Source organism: Apaloderma vittatum, unplaced genomic scaffold (assembly GCF_000703405.1).
Source record: "Apaloderma vittatum isolate BGI_N311 unplaced genomic scaffold, ASM70340v1 scaffold11333, whole genome shotgun sequence".
NCBI classification, from domain to species: domain Eukaryota; kingdom Metazoa; phylum Chordata; class Aves; order Trogoniformes; family Trogonidae; genus Apaloderma; species Apaloderma vittatum.
The window spans coordinates 3,637-22,039 of NW_009708643.1; the positions used below are offsets into that span (position 1 = coordinate 3,637).

An 18,403-nucleotide genomic window follows, 5' to 3' on the forward strand; every position below is an offset into this window, starting at 1 on the left:
AACATCAGCTGCCACAGAGATCTCTGAAGGTATAGCTGGCAGGTAACATGCCTAGGAATCATTGAAAGCAAACAAAAAAGAGAAAGGTGTCTACATATAAATAAATGTTAAATCCTCACTTTAAGTACTTTGCAGACAGGACACACAGTCATTACTAACAGCTAAATGGGAATTAAATCCTCAAATTTATAATAAATATAACTATGAACATCATCTGAATCACCTAAAAGCCTGTGCTTAATAATCTCTGTATCTGACATTACAAAACACCAAGTTTACAATTTTTAAGAAGTCTAAACATGGTTATACAATTTCCAGAACAATTTTTAGGCCAACAGAAGCTAGAATAAAGTGAAATGAAGGCAGCTGAAGAGACTGTAAGAGAAGAAACATTAAGAGCAGTTGACTTGTACTATCAGAGAGATATAAGGAGACTCAGCTAGTAATTGGCAGTAGTTACTTCCACTAAATAGAAAACAAAAAGATATCTACCATAAAAACTAAGCCTAAAGATGGCTTAAAAAACGTGCCAGTGACCAGAAATAAAGATACCTGTCAATATCGTCTATTTTCTGCATATTAAACAGCAACGACGGTACAATCTTGTCCATGTGCTGAGGTTCCCATATAGTTGCTCGAAGTTCATCGTTAACTGTTTTTCGAACCACTCCCTGAATGCCCCTGATTCCAGCAATACGGATCCTAAGGAAGGAAAAAAGGAATTATTGAAAAGGAAAGCTGACAAAGCAAACAGTTGAAGATGATCTGCAAAGATAATGTTGACATGGGTCAATGAACACTCCAAACTGTGCATACCACCCCGAAAGAAAACCCCATAGGTAAAATCCCACCAATCCAATGCAATTTAGTGCCCATCTGTTGACACTGCACAACCTCAACCTGTGTCGGTGCTGACAAAAACTACTGTGAAGTTACCACAGTAAAGCTGGAGTGATAGCTACCAGAGCCATGGGATCACGTCCTTCAAAGTTGCAATTGAGGCTCTGGACGAATCATAACAAATCCTAACAGATCTGTGCAGGACTCTCAAGATGGAAAGCAAAAGACATCAACTTAAGCCTGGTGCACAGAAGGAACTACGCTAAAACCCTTCAAATCAAGTAAATTGAGAATTGATCAACAACAATAAAAATGAAAAATTAATATAAATTCTAAAAATTACTTAGTCTGGCTGACAGTTATTTTTTGTTGAGCAAAAATAGTTTGCAGGAGAAACTGTACAATGAAATGAATGGCAAAATTTTGAAATTGTATTAGCAAATTAACTATTAAAATAAATGTTAGGAATAGAATTTTACTTACTGAAAACAAGTAGAAGAAGGGGTAATACAGCAATCAAGTGAAAGAAGCACAAGCTCTGCTAAAACTTCAAATTAATTCTATTTAAACTACATGCATCATTTTTTAATTCTTAATTTCAGTATGGACAACACATAACTAGCCTTTGTTCAGTCAAATTCACTGTATTAAAATATTGGCTAGATGAAGTACGGAGCTAACCGAACTCCGTAATTACTATCTTTGTTTGAATTTCCACTTGCAAATACTTGAATCTGTAGGCCCTTGGTTTTCAGCTGTTTCTTGACAGTCATGCACATCCAACGTGGATCCAACACCATTCCACACCTTTCAAGATAGTTTTAATAGGGTTACATACAAAACAGGGAAGAAGAGGGATGCACAAAAAGCTAGAAAAGCACCTGCTGTGACTGTGCACTACAACTACAGTGCAGTATCCAGTATTAACTTTTCAACATTAAGGATCGAAGACTGACATTTAAGACACAGTGCTTCCAAAATTCCATCACTGAAATATTTTTATTTATTTTTGCTTTTTAATTATTAGATACTAAAGCAACTGAGTATTGCTGACACCGTGGCTTTAGATACATTAAATACCACCACTAACCTCTCTTGCTGAAAGAGAAACAGCAGTTACCAGGGGAGATTCAGCTTGAGACTCAGAAGCCTATGTACGTGTGTAGATGATATTTGGGCTCCCAGTTCAAGCCAGTTAGATCAGTGGAACCTCAGTCTATGCAGGTGAACAGTGACTCCAGATGTCTGCTTTAGGGTGAGTTAAACTGAAGTACTGTCTAGCCCACACCAGTAGTATCGACTGCTTGTGATATCTGCAGTTAGAGTTCTCACCTGTAGTCACAGCTCACCTGTTTTGCTGAATTCCTTCAGTACCTACAGCAAATCTGGCAGGTGAACTCCAAGAATGATTCCTGTTCATAAAGATCTCTTTCGAAACAGATACATTCAAACTGTCTAGGTTGGTGAGAAAGAAGTCATATTGCTGCACATTTCGTTCACCTGAGTAAAAATTTGATTCACATGGGGAAAGAAGATCGCATGGTTGGGTACTGGAGTGCCACTACCACTAATTTCATGTTCTCACTTGTACAGAGGTTGAACTATGGGAGCTGAAGTTGAGAAAGGTGCAGCATCAAATTTCACCATGTAAAGGAAAAGTTTCACTCCTCTAAAGAAGGCTCAGATAGGCATTAAAGCAGAGAGCACATTTAAATTAAGGTCTTATATCACTACAATGAAATTCCTCCCTGTCTAAAGATACACCAGCATTGCAAACTGAAGCAGAAAATGGTGCAGGATGACAATCTGAAGAGGGAAACATTAGCACAGTTCTCTCACTTCTATAGCAACCAGTTTTGAGGCTTTTGAGTTTGGGGTATCCTTATGAGTGGTAGATTATATCTGATAGATGAATCAGGGATGTGCCAGTCTCAATTCATTCCATCTTCTAGTTCATTACTAATATTACCTCTCATTTGCAAGGGGCAATGAAGGTGAAAGTAGTACTAAAAATCCTGAGCTCAGCTTCGTATCCTAATCTCTGATGACATGTTTTATGGTAAGTAAGTAGTTTAACGTTTCTAGTTTAGTTTCACTAAGCTTAAAAAGGCGAAAATATCAAAAAACTCATTAAAGCCTTTAGGAATGCTATTTGCAACCATCAGCTTCGGGTAAATATTCAGTACGTGACAGAAGCTGTGAGATAGTTGCAGGGTACATCAGCTTCACTATTGCCACCTGCTCAAGACATTTCCATTCCCTTTGATCTCTGAGCTCAATTCAGTTAGGTCATAGATCATAGATCATGGATCACGGAATGGCCTAGGCTGGAAGGGACCTTAGAGATCACCTAGTCCAACCTCCCTGTTTTAGGCAGGGACGCCACCTCTCGACTAGACCTGGCAACACATGGAGTTCTTTCCCCACCAATTCACGTGGTCATCCCGTAAAACCATGTACAAGGATAACCTTCCTAAAGGGAGAAGAGGGTGGGGGCAGGGAAAAAAGTACCAGAGAAATAGGCAGATTTAATCCTAAACCCTTTTAGGGCCAAAATTTACAGCAGAACCCTATGCACAGCAACAGGACAACAAATCAAATGGCAGCAACTCACAAAAAAGAAAAAAGAGAGCAACAAACCAGAACACTAAAAGAGGAAGTAAGTTTTGGTTTTCTTTTCTTGTGCCTTCTCCCAAGTAATACACATAGGATTGAGTCTTTTGGAAAATACTGTTCACAGATTTTGGAATCTGTATACTTTTAAGAAAAGTCCTTATGCGTTGCAGCTAGCAAAACAACAGCACCCCCACAGGGTTTCATAAACGTTCAGCACATGGATTTTTTGTAGTTGGCTTAACAATTTAAGGCATGGAAATAGAAAAGATAAGTACAACAGAGATACAAACAATATGAACTGGAAAGGCTTTTTTTCTAACAATTCATATAAGGAACGCATCGCTAGGGGGAGCTGAAGTAAAAAAAAACAAAAAAAAGTGGTGTTTACATAAACTCGTAAAAACTTATAATACAAATTTATGAAGGCATTTCAGTTTCACAGACAGTATCATACTGCAGACATGTAAGAAAAATCAATTTTAATGAGTAATTCTCAAACAGCAGACCCTAAACACGCTTTTTGCTATTCATATAAGTAGCCCCATAAACTTTTGAAATAAGTTACGCAACTTGCACACATTTACAGTAATACATAGTGCCTTGGTGGAGAAAATCCACACAATCTAGCAGGCATTATTCAGGTAAAACTCCACTTAAGTATTCTAGGAGTTCTAGCCAACTAAGATTTACAATATTTGGTGCTATTAAAAAAGTCACACATTCATTTTCTTCCTATAGAATGAACTATTCCAGTAAATATAATAATGAAAGCAGTATTACAGACTACATTAACGTGTTAAGACAGTTTTCTGTACCACAGGCAGAATGGCACTTACTCAGTTTGTATTTCTGGATCGTGGTCACATGAATGACACATGGCACTGAATCGAGACACAAAGAAGTCGTAGCGTCTGTGATATGAAGGTGTGTCTTCCTCAATGTTGGCAAACTTGACGAACTACAAAATGAAACATGTTAAAAAAGCTTGTGATACTGATTTCTGAAAAGAGAATAATGAACATTAAGCTTCACTTAAGAAGAGACATAAGACATTACATTAGGAAAGAATCCAGATTTGACAAGATGTAAATATTTAACTTCAGAGAAGAAAAAGTTAAATGGGAGATCTTTATGAAAGGGTGCAAATGCATGAAATACAACATAATAAGCAATATGGAAATACCTAACACTTGTATAGTGAGTGTTATCAATTCATAAAATCATGGAATTATTTAGATTGGAAAAGACCCTTAGGATCATTAGGTCCAACCACTAAGCTGGCAGTGCCAGGTCCACCATTAAACCATGATCTTAGAAGTCTTTTCCAACCTTAATGATTCAATGATTCTATGATTCTATGTCCCTAAGCACTTCATTGTTTCAACATCTCCAAGGATGGTGACCCACCACTTCCCTGGGCAGCCTGTTCCAGCGCTTAACAACCCTTCTGGTGAAGAATTTTTTCCTAATATCCCATCTAACTGCCCCCAGGCCCAACTTGGGGCCACCTCCTCTTGCCCTATTGTTTGTTACTTGGGAGAAGAGATCAACTCCCACCTCACTACAACCTCCTTTCAGGTGCACGTCCAGGCAATCAAATGGCACATTGTCCCAGCAGGAGGAAGGAGGTGATCATGCCCCTGTACTCGGCACTCGTGAGACTGCACCTCGAGTACTGTGTCCAGTTTTGGTCACCACAGTACAAGAAGGACATCGAGGTGCTGGAGCGGGGTGCAGAGAAGGGCAACAAGGCTTGTGAGAGGTCTGGAAAACATGCCCTATGAAGAGCGGCTGAGGGAACTGGGTTTGTTTAGTCTGGAGAAGAGGAGGCTGAGAGGAGACCTTATTGCCCTCTACAACTACCTAAAAGGAGGCTGTAGTGAGGCTGGTGCTGGTTTCTTCTAATTACTAATGACAGGACAAGGGGAATTGGCCTCAAGTTGCGTCAGGGTAAGTTTAGATTGGATATTCGGAGGAAGTTCTTTACTGAACGAGTGGTGAGGCACTGGAACAGGCTGCCCAGGGAGGTGGTGGAGTCACCAATCCTGGAGGTGTTTAAAAAAAAAGTAGATCTAGCACTTGAGGCTATGGTGTAGTGGTTAGGTATGCTGGGGTGAAGGTTGGACTGGATGATCTTCAGAGGTCCCTTCCAACCCCTAACATTCTGTGATTCTGTGACTCTGTCACTTAACTAGCAACATTCTTACTTCATCAGAATTCAAGGGAGATAAACTGTCAACTGCCTATCTTTGCAAAAGGAAAAAAGGAAGAGTCAGGGAATTATAAACCAATCAACTTTAAATCCATTCAAAGAAAGACACGCTGAGAAAAAAAATCCAATTTGTAAACATCTACAAATTTGTAAATGTCTACAAAACAACCAAGGGGTAAGTAAGAGTCAGAGTGGATTTGTCAAAAACAAATCACATCAACCCAGCCTAAATTATTCCTATGTCAAGGAAATAGAGTTTGTGAATCCAGATGAAGCAGCATCTATCACATCTTAACGTCCATGTCACTGCTGACAAAAAAAATATACATTAAATTCTCAAATGGAAGCTAGAAAAACACTGTCAAGAGAACACTGCCCATAAGACAGATGCAAAAAGGTTTGGAGCAGAAACACTTGTAAATTAAACTACAATAATGTATTGAGTGAACTTCTGAAGGGGCCTGTCTGGAATACAGTTGTATTTGAGTTTCACTAGAGATTAAGATGACTGAATTTGCATTAAATTTGCAAAGAACACTAAGCTGGCCAGAGCCGGAGGCACACTTTGTGCCTGGTTCTTGACAAACTGGAAATAAGACCTGAAAAATCAAGAACGCAATTTAAGAATAACAAATACAAAACACCCATTCAAGAGAGCTGTACAAATAAAAGCCACACACAGCTGAATGCAGAAAAGAATCTTAGGGTTCTAATAAACCGCACGTTCAACAAAAGTTAATGTCATTATACTGGCATGAAAAAGAAAACAATATATTGTGCTACATCTGTATTACCAGGGACACCTATGAAGAAATTTTTGCCATCTACCTGGCACTAATAAGCTCACAGATGAAGTACCGCATCCAGCTGAAGCATCACAGCCAGATATGATGATTAACTAATACACTCCTTCAATTATTCAAGGATGAACAAAGCTTTTGATAAACATCTGTTAAAAAAGACTGGAGGGCACTAAATTATCCAGTCTAGAGTTGCCCAAAAGATACCAGTCTTACCATGTACAAAAGACAGCCATAAAAAGAAAATAAATACATGGTTTTCTTTGTCCGATGGCAATAGGAAAAGCAGCAATGGCCTTACACTGAGGCAAAGGCTATCTAAGTTAGACATTAAAATGCCTATGCCTTCTAGAGTGAACAGACTGCCTAAGACATTTTGGATTCTCCATCACTGACAGTTTTAAGACCAGCCTCCAGATGGAAGTAAAAATGAAAAGGCAAGGTTAAACACAGTGCTGGTTCTGCCCTGAAGCACAGAAATGTCCCATTAAGTTCCCTGCACCTTCTCCCACCCCAGTGTTATTCGTACCACTTGCTGAGGCCCTTCTTGCACATTTACCGTGATGCAAAATTCGCTTTTATGAGCACGTTACCCACATACAGCTAGACAAGCCCAAAGCACAGTCTACAGCATACTCGTCTGTGGAGGTTTTTGAGGTAGTTTTCAAGCTGAAAGTCAAAGCTGTGTGTTTCAGAAAAAAACCCACAAAAAATAACACACAGCTTTTCCTACACGTTTTTTAGTCTTTTTTCTGTTTTACTTAGAACACTTATCCCTTTCAACTGCACTGCTAGTTCATCCACTAAAAGATACAGGTGCAGCTAAAAATGATAATTTGTACAACTATATTCTCAGCCATTATTGAAAATAGAGCAAAACTGTTTGGTGCTGGTTCATTTTACATGTCCTTATGTAGAGAATAACCTGTGTAGCTGAGTGATAAAAAAGTGGCATAGAGTAAAAACCAAATTCTGTACAGTCTACTGCTAGAGTTTGAAAGACAATCCACAAACAGGAACACCTTTTTCTTTTTTTTCAGTGCAGTGGGTTATTAAAAATGATAATTTCCTTCCTAAGATCCTAGAAAATGCTTTAAATGTTTTACATCTCACTGGTTTGTTTCCTAGAACTGTTAATTGAAAAACAGTAGTAGATTTTCTAAAGTTTTTGAAGACAGGAACCTAATTAGTCTCTACAATTTAATAAAGGATAAAGTCCAGGGTAAAAAAAGGAAAAAAATCAATACAATCTTAATATTTTCCAAACATTCAAGTGTTCAAGTCAGAAAATGATTCACTCAGCAAACTTTCATAAAAATATGTAAAAGAATGGAAGCATAAAGTTTATAGACTACAACACCATGAGAATGACCATGAGGATATTAATTCATCTAGTAATAAAGTTATGTAAATTATGGAATTATTTGATTGACAGAATCTTCCCGTTCGGTCCCCATGTGTTGCCTGATCTAGTTGGGAGTAGTCCCTGCCCATGACAGGGAGGTTGGATTAAAATGATCTCTAAGGTCCCTTCCAGCTCAGGCCATTCCATGATGATCTTTGTGGCACGTATTTCCTCCCCCCAGCTAAGCTGTTGCTAGGCAGATTCCCTGGAATCTGCCTACCTGGGCTAGTCCAGACTTGTCTATGGAACCTGAGCTGGTCAGGACTCGGTTACACCCAGGAAGTTGGCCAGCAGCCAATGAGAAGCCGAGATGGCTATGATTGACCACAGTGATCATTGGCGAGGTTTAAAAGTGGGCTTTGCAGTGGCCATGTTGGAGTTACCTCGTGGCAGTGGCCTGAGGAGGTGTCCCCCTTGTTCTAGGGGACCCCTAGGCAAGGTTGACCAGGTGAGCATGGGAACCCCCACCTGGTAAAGGTACCCCCTGGCAAGGTTAAAAGGGAGAACGGGAATCCCCCCTTTTTATGGTACCTTAGTGAAAACAATCAAGACGAGAAAGGGGACCCCCGGCTTGATTGAGGTGAGTGTATGATAATCTGGATTATCATTCTTTTGTCAAGGGCTAGTGCGTGAGCTTGATCTTTGTCTCAACCGATACAGAACCTTTAAATTGGTGGGGAGCTTATATCCTGTAAATAAATTTAAATTTAACTATACGCATGAATTTATTTTTTTTCGGATATGGGCGCGCTCCTCACCTCCTTCTTTACAATCTTCCGACATGAGAACTTAATGTAACTCTAATAACTGTGTTGCTGAAAGAAAGAGATTTACTGTACCAAGAAATTACTTTGTAAACATGAATGACAAATTTAGGCCAAGAAAGTGTCAGGGACTCTCGCTCAGCACATTTCTCCTACATCACGATGTAGCAGGGAAGTAAAGATCAGAAGTTATACCTCTTAAAATGGCACACAGAGTAAAATGTTCAGAGAGGGCTTTTTTGTTTTTATTTCCTAGTGTGTGTAACAAAACAATTTCACCCAATGAACATAAAGCGTTTCTGAAGCATATTCCAGGATTAGCATTCAGATGACTGAACATTTAGGCCACAGAAAAGCAAAATATTGGCTTGAGTTTCACTGTCATTCAGTAAAGTACACAATACCATTTCATCATAGAAATTTTTCACTATAGAGTTTTTTCTCATTGATTAGCAGCAGTGCTTTTAAGCTGTTACTGCTGTTAAATAAAGAATATTTTACTCCTAAGCACCTATGATATTTTCAAGCATACTTCAAATATAAAAATTATTAAGCCCCAAAAAGGACAAAGGCCCAAGCACTTCCCTGGGATATATATATAAATATAAAGAAGGAACATATTATCTATTCAGAACATGTTTGTTCCATACTGAGTCAAAAAAGTTGGATCATACTACCAGAGAGAGTGAGACTGTGCAAGACTTGTAAGTAAATCATGCAAGTTCTCAAACTCAGTTCCTAAGAACACAATTTGTTATGTATATTTCTGCTGTCTTATCACTCTTACATAGCCATTACAGTAGGACAAAATTAATAATCTGAATGCTTTCTGAATGTCTTTAAAGAAGGTCTGGTTTTCACAGCAATTCAGGAACAGACAATCAGTGTACATCGCATTTCAGGTTGAGTTATGTTATTTAAAGTATCTCCCTGTAAAAACTGTAGGCTGCATCTGAGCAGTATTTTTTTTTTAGTATTTGAGCTTCCCAGTCTGTCTTCTACAGCCTCCAATTTTCTCATGTTTCATATAGGGGGAAGGTGGTGTCAACTTCTGAAAGTTATTGTCTTTTATAGATAAAGCTACTGTATATCATTATTAGGAAACTATCACATAGGTAGACAAGCTAATCCATACACATAAGACTTACAAGGTGCAAAATACAGCATTAACGAGAAGTGTGTGAATGTTTCAAAAACTGGTTGCATGCATTAACTTCAAAACAGCATTAAAATGCTCACAGGAAATAACGAGATAAAGTTCTCAGCAATAAAAATTGGTGATTTAGTTTAGTTATTAGTAATTATGGTGCCCTGACGCTTCTCATTTTGAATTTTATTGGAACGGGACAGTTGGCTTCACATTCTATTTTACTTCATGCCACTTCAATGAAAATTATCCTGAACTCCACACGTGCAATCGTGTAACACAGTCACTAACGGCACACTGGCTGACTATGAAACGGCAAGACCAGGGACCACGAGCATGAGGTGGGGGAAGCAATTCTCAACTATCAGGGACCCTAAAAGGCCTGTCTAAAGCCATTTATCTAGCATCACTCAGATTCTAGTAGGCATCAACACAGAATTTAGAGGATAATTCAATAACCTGCAGGATGAGAAAGTGCTCTGTGTAATTCCATCCCTTTGTACTTTTGAGTCCTATAAGAACAGAGGAAGATGAACCGAGCTCATCCCAGAGATGAAGTGCTTCTTGGCATTAAATCCCTACAAGCACACAATTTTGTATTGGTACGTGGAATGAAGGAAGCTTCTTGTAAGAAAGGTAAGTTTCCATCACACAATTTCAGAGTAATGTGCTGCTGATAAGCAAGACAAATGAGCACTGAGAATTTTAAGTCTGACATTCCTTAATGTCATAGGTTAGGGCTAGGCTGGCCCCTAAATGCAGACAGGCACTCTCTAACCCCCTTTCCCCCCCAAACGGGAAGGGAAAGGGAATGACGTGGAGAGACTTATGGGTCAGGAAAGAAAAACTAGAACAGCTTTAATGAAACAATAATGGAAATAATAGTGAAATGACAAAAATAAAGAACTACATACAACTATATATAAGCCCGATATTGAACCTGACTCCCCATCAATAGCAATCCTCACTGATGCCGTGACACTTAATTTCACAGTCTTGACATTTTAGACTCTTTTTACATATGCATGCACTTCAATTCTGTGCCAAACAAATGCTTTTGTAAGCCAAAAATAACAGATACAAACATCTACTGGTCACTTTTCCACCTGGGATACTGCTTTGTCTTCTTTTAAATAACAAATGATGACAATTAGCAATAACAGTGACCTTCCCAGGCACAGGAAGCCCAACACTGACACTGACGGTATCATCATTTCACTGCTCGCAACAAGAAACTGCCCTTCTAAAATGAAGCACCCTATCAATTAAATAAATCACTTGTAAATAATTTAAAAAGTGGCAGTACTGGGTTCTACATATATCTACTATTTTTTGAGATGTAAAAAACCCGAGACATTGTTTTATTATCAAAATACAAAGAATTCACCCTGTCAACATTTCAAAGTAGCTTAAAATGTTTTGTATTTAAGTGAGTTTTGTCATTAGTTTAAGATGAAAGTTTTACCTAATTACACACCTCAGTGGATTTGCCCAGCTGCTCTCTAAAGAAATTTCCTGGACCCTCTCCAAAAAAGCTGACAGAAAGTGGAAAGTATTTTTTAAATTCATCTCTTGTCCCAAAAAATGTCGACCACATGTTCAAAGATTTTAAAGCTGTTCACCCACAGATGGAAGAACAAATATAATTAATCCATTCTATTCTAGTAACATAACAACTACAGATCTACGCAATACATTTAATTATTTGCACAAGACAGAGATGTTTTACATGATATTTGGTTACTGAAATTCTGCAAAATGGCTAGAGAGAAATTTAGTATTGGCATAATTTTCTAAGTAAAAGTTTACTGCAGTCAGCCTCCAGATTCTGTAATACTTAAGCCAAGGAAATTTCGCTTTTTCTCACCTCACTTTTTCAGTTTCCTCAGTAGCATATGCTATCCTAGCACAGAGTTAATAAAAGTATCTTCCATGACAGAAAAAGACATTTTAAACTTCATAGACACTGCCAATATGAAATCTGGTCTGCTTCAAAAAACCCCACAAACCATGATTTAACTTATCTAGTATCGAATTCCACCTGTTTTGAGGTATCTCCTATATATGTAGATTTACAATCACATAAAAAAAATATTGCTGCTGTAGGAAACAAGCCAACGTAATTTACAAATGTAACATAGAAAATGTCATAGGAATTAATTATATGAAACGTGAAGATCAGGTGTAAATGTACATAAATCAAAAAACTAAACAATTCTTTTTCTAAAACAGTAATCTTCAGGTTTGCTTTTTAGAAGTAAATCAACCTAAAAATAAAATTTAACTTCAAAAAAGAATTTAAGAATTCAAACAGCTGAACTAAACTTTTGGTTCTTGGTAGTACCAAGAAGAGTAAGTTCTGCATCCAAAACTAAATATTTGGAAATGACAGAAAAAAACTTGGAAGACAACGGGAGCTTCTAGATCTTTTTGAGACTTCGAACTATTTGGAGTCATTCAGTACACAAGTTTCTTTCACTTGAAACTCTGGCTTCTGAGCAATCACAAGAGTCCCCAAAGCTGAAGCAAAATCTGCTTGAGAAAGTGAGAAAAACTACAACTCGAGAAAGCTGAATCTTACTTGAAAGACATGAACTGCCTTTGTATCCCAGTGAAGATTTGAAAGTAAGGCCTGGGACTGAAAATAGTATCTACTTATAGCCACAATTATACCCCATATCTCCTTAAGTGGAAGCAGCCTATAAATTCGTATTAGCCTGAAATTGAGTTTAACCTGAAAAGATGCAAACTCTTCCAAAGGTTGCCTGGCTTTTCACCAGTTTCAAGACATTTACTTCATATGCAATTTATTCGGCCTTTCCAGACACCACCAGTTTCCACTCCAAAGTGGTAGATCAGAATAAATAAATCACATGAAAGATCATTAAGCTATTAAGTTATGCTATCTTCTCTACTTTTTTTGTTGGTTTGAAGTTCTTTTATTATTTATTTATTTCCTTTGGAAAGAGAGGAGAATCTAAAAAAAAAACCACTAAATGCGATGGTATACTTTGTCCATGTCTGACAAAATTTATTTAAGAACATAGTAGGTGAGTGTCCTTGGTAACAGACAAGCTGTCAGTGCCAATAGACTTTGCTCTGCTTGAGTGAACACAAAAGGACTCTTATCTTTTCTCTCATTGACTACAGAAGGCACCTAGGGAAATTAGCATAATTAGGCTAAAATTAGCCATTGCAATACTGGTGAAGAGCCATATAGATTCACTCTCCTCACAGAACCTGACATCTTATTCAGGAAAATGTAATTTTTTTTGGTTACTGAATTTTCCAACAGACAAACACAAATTATCTCCTAATTTAGGAAGTCCATTCATCTGCTTTGCTCAAAGAAGACTTCATTAGGAAGTGACAGGGATAGCAAACAGATTACCATAAGGCAGAGTTCTGTTCAATAACATTCGTTTGGAAGTGACATGTGCCTTGTAAATCAAAGAGGAGGTTGGCAGGAACTATTTGCCACCAAAGATTATGCAATGTATGTCTCGCCAGGAACTAAGCTGCAAAGCTATTCCCTAAGAGGTCTTGCCCAGGCATTTTTACACAACGAATCAAAGGAGGCAGGTTAGTCTGGCTCAAATACATTAAAATAAACAAGCAAATAAAGAAATAAATATCTCATTATCCCCAGTAAAGTTGCCCTGCTAGTTTGGGGCACAAGGGGACACTTCCCTCGGTCAGCAAGAACTGTGTGCATTCCACCAGAACAAGAGATTCTACTCCAGAGTAGCAGCACTCTACTACACCCTTCCGTTCCCCTGAACTGCAGCTCCATTTCATTCCATCAGCTGGGAGTCATGTCCAAAGGAAAGCCCACCAGTTTTACAGAAATCACAATGAATCTCCACACTGCAATCCCTTTTAAGCGCAAAAATCCCACACCGCAATCCTAGAATTTATTACATTCCTGTTGTACTAGCTGGGAAATACAGTGCTTAGAAGGGAAGTATGACAGAACTCTTAACACCGATTGCACCCATCACCACTGGGAAAACAAGAGCTCCAAATCTTGATTTTGACACTTTTAGTTATGCCCTGCAAGCTGGGATCTGAATCCTGAAATACTTCAGCTAGTAAGATGGTGAGGTTTAATATTGAAAACTTTTTCCTCCTGACTACTTTTCAGCTAAGAGGAATCTTTCTGGGTGTTATTTCCTGCATCTGGGTGTTGTTTTCCACCATCGCTCTCATTGCTGGAGAGCAAGGAAACACTGTCTTACCTATATAATAGCTCCAGGAGATCTGTTCAAAGATTCAGAATATGACCTCACAGAACAGGTTTCCTGTTTGTTCCAAAAGAAGTTATTTCTGCAAAAGACGAGCCCAGCCACAAAAGAAATTTTAGACACTGAAAGCAAACCACTTCTCTAGCTCCAGCTGGTATCTGCTCTGCGTTTAGACCCAAATGATACACCCTGCCACATACAGAATCTTCTCAGTTCATGTTAACTGACAGATGCTTTGTGACTTCTGAAATTACTTTCCCATAGCAAATAAGCAGAGCTGTAGTCTTATTTAATGTAGTACATTTACTCACAGAATTAGTTCCAAGAACCTGCAGCTTTGGTTCGCCTGATTCCAGAAGCTTGGCTACCATATGAAGGAAACTTTCCACGAACGGTTTTATGCTTTGAGAATGGCAAGCCATTAGAAGTTGGTCCAATGCCTCCATGGCAATTAAAACATACCTGAAAATAATTACAGTACAGAGACATAAAAATGTGCCACATTTATCATTACCTGAATTAGTTCAATTTAGGTCCTTATTACTACAAATTAGAAAAAGAAGAACAGAAGGCATATATTTCCCATTGTCTAAAAATGGAATTTATTGGTACTTCCTACATTCACATTTTGTCTTTCTTCGCTAGAGGAGATGGAATGCTTTTAGGAGAGATGTCACAATACTTGGTAACAGAGTAAATATAGTTCAACTTTATTTCCTAGTACATTTCATTTTCAATTATAAATCCCAGCTTTCTAGTCTACAGATGCTCTGTCTATCCAAATCCCAGTATGGAAAGGCAGCTATTTATTCATATTCCTGCACAGTCAGACAACATGCTAAGCAAATGAAAAAGAGTAAAGGAAAGCAGTGAACAAAATTACAATAAAGAAAGGTTATTTACCCATTCTATAAAGTTATAAAAATACCTTTTGACATTATGATGGCCTGTGATGGATATTGCCTTTCTTTTCCAAGTCCTGCCACTTCTTACACTCAGTATTGTCCTACTCCACTTCCACATTATTTAAGATCTTCTCCCTTTTGACTCCACACCCTTTAAATTTTCTAGTTCAATAGGACTTAAGTATAAAACAGAGTTTTAAAGTACCCATTTAAATACAATTTAGTCAAAATGTCCAAGAAGGCAGACATCTGTGCTTTCCACTACCTTGAAAGACACTGAAGGGTGCATTGGGTTTACAAGGCAAAGTTTTGGCAGCAGCAGGGCTGCAGATGTAGCTTCTGTGAGAAGACACCAGGAGCTGCCCCGATGTCAGACAGTGCCAGCTCGAGCTGGCTTCGAGATGAACCCACCACTGCGCACAGCTGAGCCCCTCATCGACACACGGAGAACCACAGCGGAGCACCTATTCCCTCTGCGCGCCATGGAAGGTGCCCCACTGGAGCAGTTGGATGTGCCCTGGAGGAAGCTGCAGCCCAGGGAATGGCCCCGCTGGAGCAGGTGGACGTGCCCTGGAGGAAGCTGCAGCCCAGGGAACAGCCCCACTGGAGCAGGCTCCTGGCAGGAGCCGCAGCCCTGTGGAGAGGAGCCCAGGCAGGAGGAGCTTTTCTGGCCAGACCTGTGGCCTGTGGGGGATCCGTGCTGGAGCAATTTGTTACTGAAGAGTAAGCCCCATGGAAAAGACCCACGCTGGAGCCGTTCTTGAAAGCCTGTGTCCCGTGGGAGGAACACAATGCCAGAGCAGGGGAAAAGCGGCAGAGACAAGATGCCACGAGCTGAGCACAACCCCCATTGCCCATATCCCCTTGTGCTGCTCAGGGGAGAGGAAGTAAAGGAATTAGGAGTGAAGCCGAGCCTGGGAAGAAGCTGGACAGAACAGAAGGCTTTTTAACTGCTTTTTATTTATTTATTTTGTATTTCTCATTAACTTACTTCGCTATTAACTGGCAATAAGTTAAACTAGCCTCCCACAAGTTGAGTCCTTGTTGCCCATGATAGTAATTGCTGAGTGATCTCCTTGTCCTTGTCCTGTTCCCGTTAAATTGAGGAGGAAGAGGGTGAGAGCAGCTGGGTGGGCACCTGGGAGCCAGACAAGATTAACTCACTACCAAGAGACTGGGTCTGTCTTGCCTCCTAAATCTGATCAGAACAAATGTGATGAAATGCAGCTACACATTAGCATCTATTTTTATGCCTGTGACTTATTTTCTTACCCATAGCGATGTCTGACAACATCTCTGCTCAGTCTCTCTGCCAGGTAAGCACCAATTCGATCCAGCTTTTCTGGTGCAGAAACCGCATAGAAAGTCAGCTTCTCCATATCAGCTTTAACAAGACCATCCTAAAACCAGACGTACAAAATATAAAATAAAAAAGTTCACAGAAAGCATAAAGCTTTTGAAGTGTTGCTCCTTTTGTCGAGTCAATATCTAAAGATCTGAGCCATACAGATGGGAATAACCTACTGAAAAATAAAAACACAACCAACGTTAAAACATGACGCCAGTTCTAAGACACATTTTTTTCCTACTGGTACAATGTAATCCTTTTCTTTTCCCACTCCTCCAGAAAGTATATTTGTTGCATAACTTTGACACTATATACAAACAAGATTGTAGTTAAAATATTTTAGATTGTAGTTTAAATGTTTTATTTCTTCAGTGTCACATCTTGGACAGGGCTGACACAGCAGATACCTGAAGGCTAATTGTTATTATAAGATCAAAGATTAACGTAACAGTCCCAGGTGAACTGTGATAGGGAGCTCCTCCAGTGAGGTTCTAACTATCAGACAAGAAGGATAAGGATTTTTGGTTTGTTTTTGTCTTTGATTTGTTGAGTATTTTTGCTCGAACTTCACAAAACTATTATCTTTTTCAAAGAGACTTCTCTGAAGCTTTTAGGAGACTCGTTCTGAGTTAATGCATTTTACCAAGGAAGTCTTCTCACATTTTAGAAAAGGCCAGAAACTCTATGAAACATCATGGACCAGCTCATGTCCTGCACTGAGCCACTGAGTATCGATGAAAGCAGAGACTAAGGAGTACCAACGTCAAGGGACTGAGTAAGATTAAAGCTCTAAGACTACAACTGTAGCAATTTTTGGTGTTTCTACAAACAAGTAGATCAAAACAATTAAATCCAAAAAAGCATGCTGTCCCATGCTTTCATGTTGCATACAGAAAACACTTCCTTGGAAGTCAGTAACATACACTTCTACAGTAACCAGCACTCAGCAACAGCATATTTTAAAGAAAAGCCAACATTATTCAAATGTTGGCTGTTGTGCTTATTTCTACTGTAATACAAGGAAACAAAATCTGGTAATACATTTTAAAAAATAGAGCAGCAGAAACATAACCTCTTGACCAGTCTGAAGCACCACGTGATTATGTATAGGCACTACTAAACGTTAACACAGAAGTTACTGTTTTCACAGAGAGCAGGAGCTAGGCTTTAACATAGCTCCGAGATCGTTCCAGTGAAACGAAATAACTGTGCATGAATAACTGGAGAAATTAAAAACAAAACAAAACAAAACAAAAAACACCTTTTGGATCACAACAGTCTACCAGAACTATAAAAATTTACACAGACATTATGTGAAGAGTTAGAAAATAAAAATCTTGTAGAAAATAGAAAACAGAAAATGTAAGCGCTTGCAACCACAACAAGCGTTTGTGGTTCCAGGTAGTTATAAAGTTAAGTGCTACTTCTGCTGCAAAATACCCTGTTTAATTAAATCTCTGAACAAAACACACTAATTTTACTCTTCAAGATGCACAGCGCTGCTTTGAAAAGGGAATTAGACCAGATGATCCGTAGAGGTCACTTTCCAGCTAAATTGTTCTGTTAACCTCTATTAACGCTATGAAGCACTAAAGCAGAATTGTAAAAATGTAAAATGTAAAATGTTAAAATAGAAAAGAAAAAAAAATTGTTAAAGCATTAGTTACTAACAAAAGCTTTTCAAGTGCCAATCCTGTAAAATTTTCAGTCACCACTCACCTTTGGATCTTCAGGAAATATGTTATCTACCAGGCGCTTGTAGCGAGGTCGCAAAGCAGCACAGCAACAGCACACTCCTGCAGAGAGATTTACCCAATAGAACTTAGAATTAGGTTTTAGGAATTCCAGTATTTTCATTTGAAGTGGCTAGCTGACCAGCAAGAAAAAAGATACAGCAAATGCTTGGGTACTAAAGATGCACCTGTCATGCAGTCATACTTAAAAACATGCAAAAAATTAATTAAAAAATTTAGTAATATCAAAACCAAGGCTATTCCATTTGCTGTTTTATCTTCATTTTGAACGATCATTTCAAAATATATCTGCAGATGCATTATGTTCACTCTTCTGCAAAAGAAGTCAACTACGCAAATTTCTGTTTTCAGGCAGGGACGTAAAGCAA

The 18,403-nt window shown here is 38.7% G+C and overlaps 1 protein-coding gene across 1 annotated transcript; it reads right to left on the reverse strand.

The window, feature by feature from the left end:
- Positions 1 to 237: 237 nt before the first annotated feature.
- Positions 238 to 18,077, reverse strand: LOC104271838 (protein EFR3 homolog A-like; the record flags this gene model as incomplete). The annotated part of the gene is made up of 6 exons (XM_009866638.1): positions 238 to 253; positions 553 to 702; positions 4,293 to 4,414; positions 14,340 to 14,490; positions 16,206 to 16,333; positions 18,001 to 18,077. Coding segments are annotated over 6 exons (644 nt in total), but the record flags the coding sequence as incomplete, so codon positions are not given.
- Positions 18,078 to 18,403: the final 326 nt, after the last annotated feature.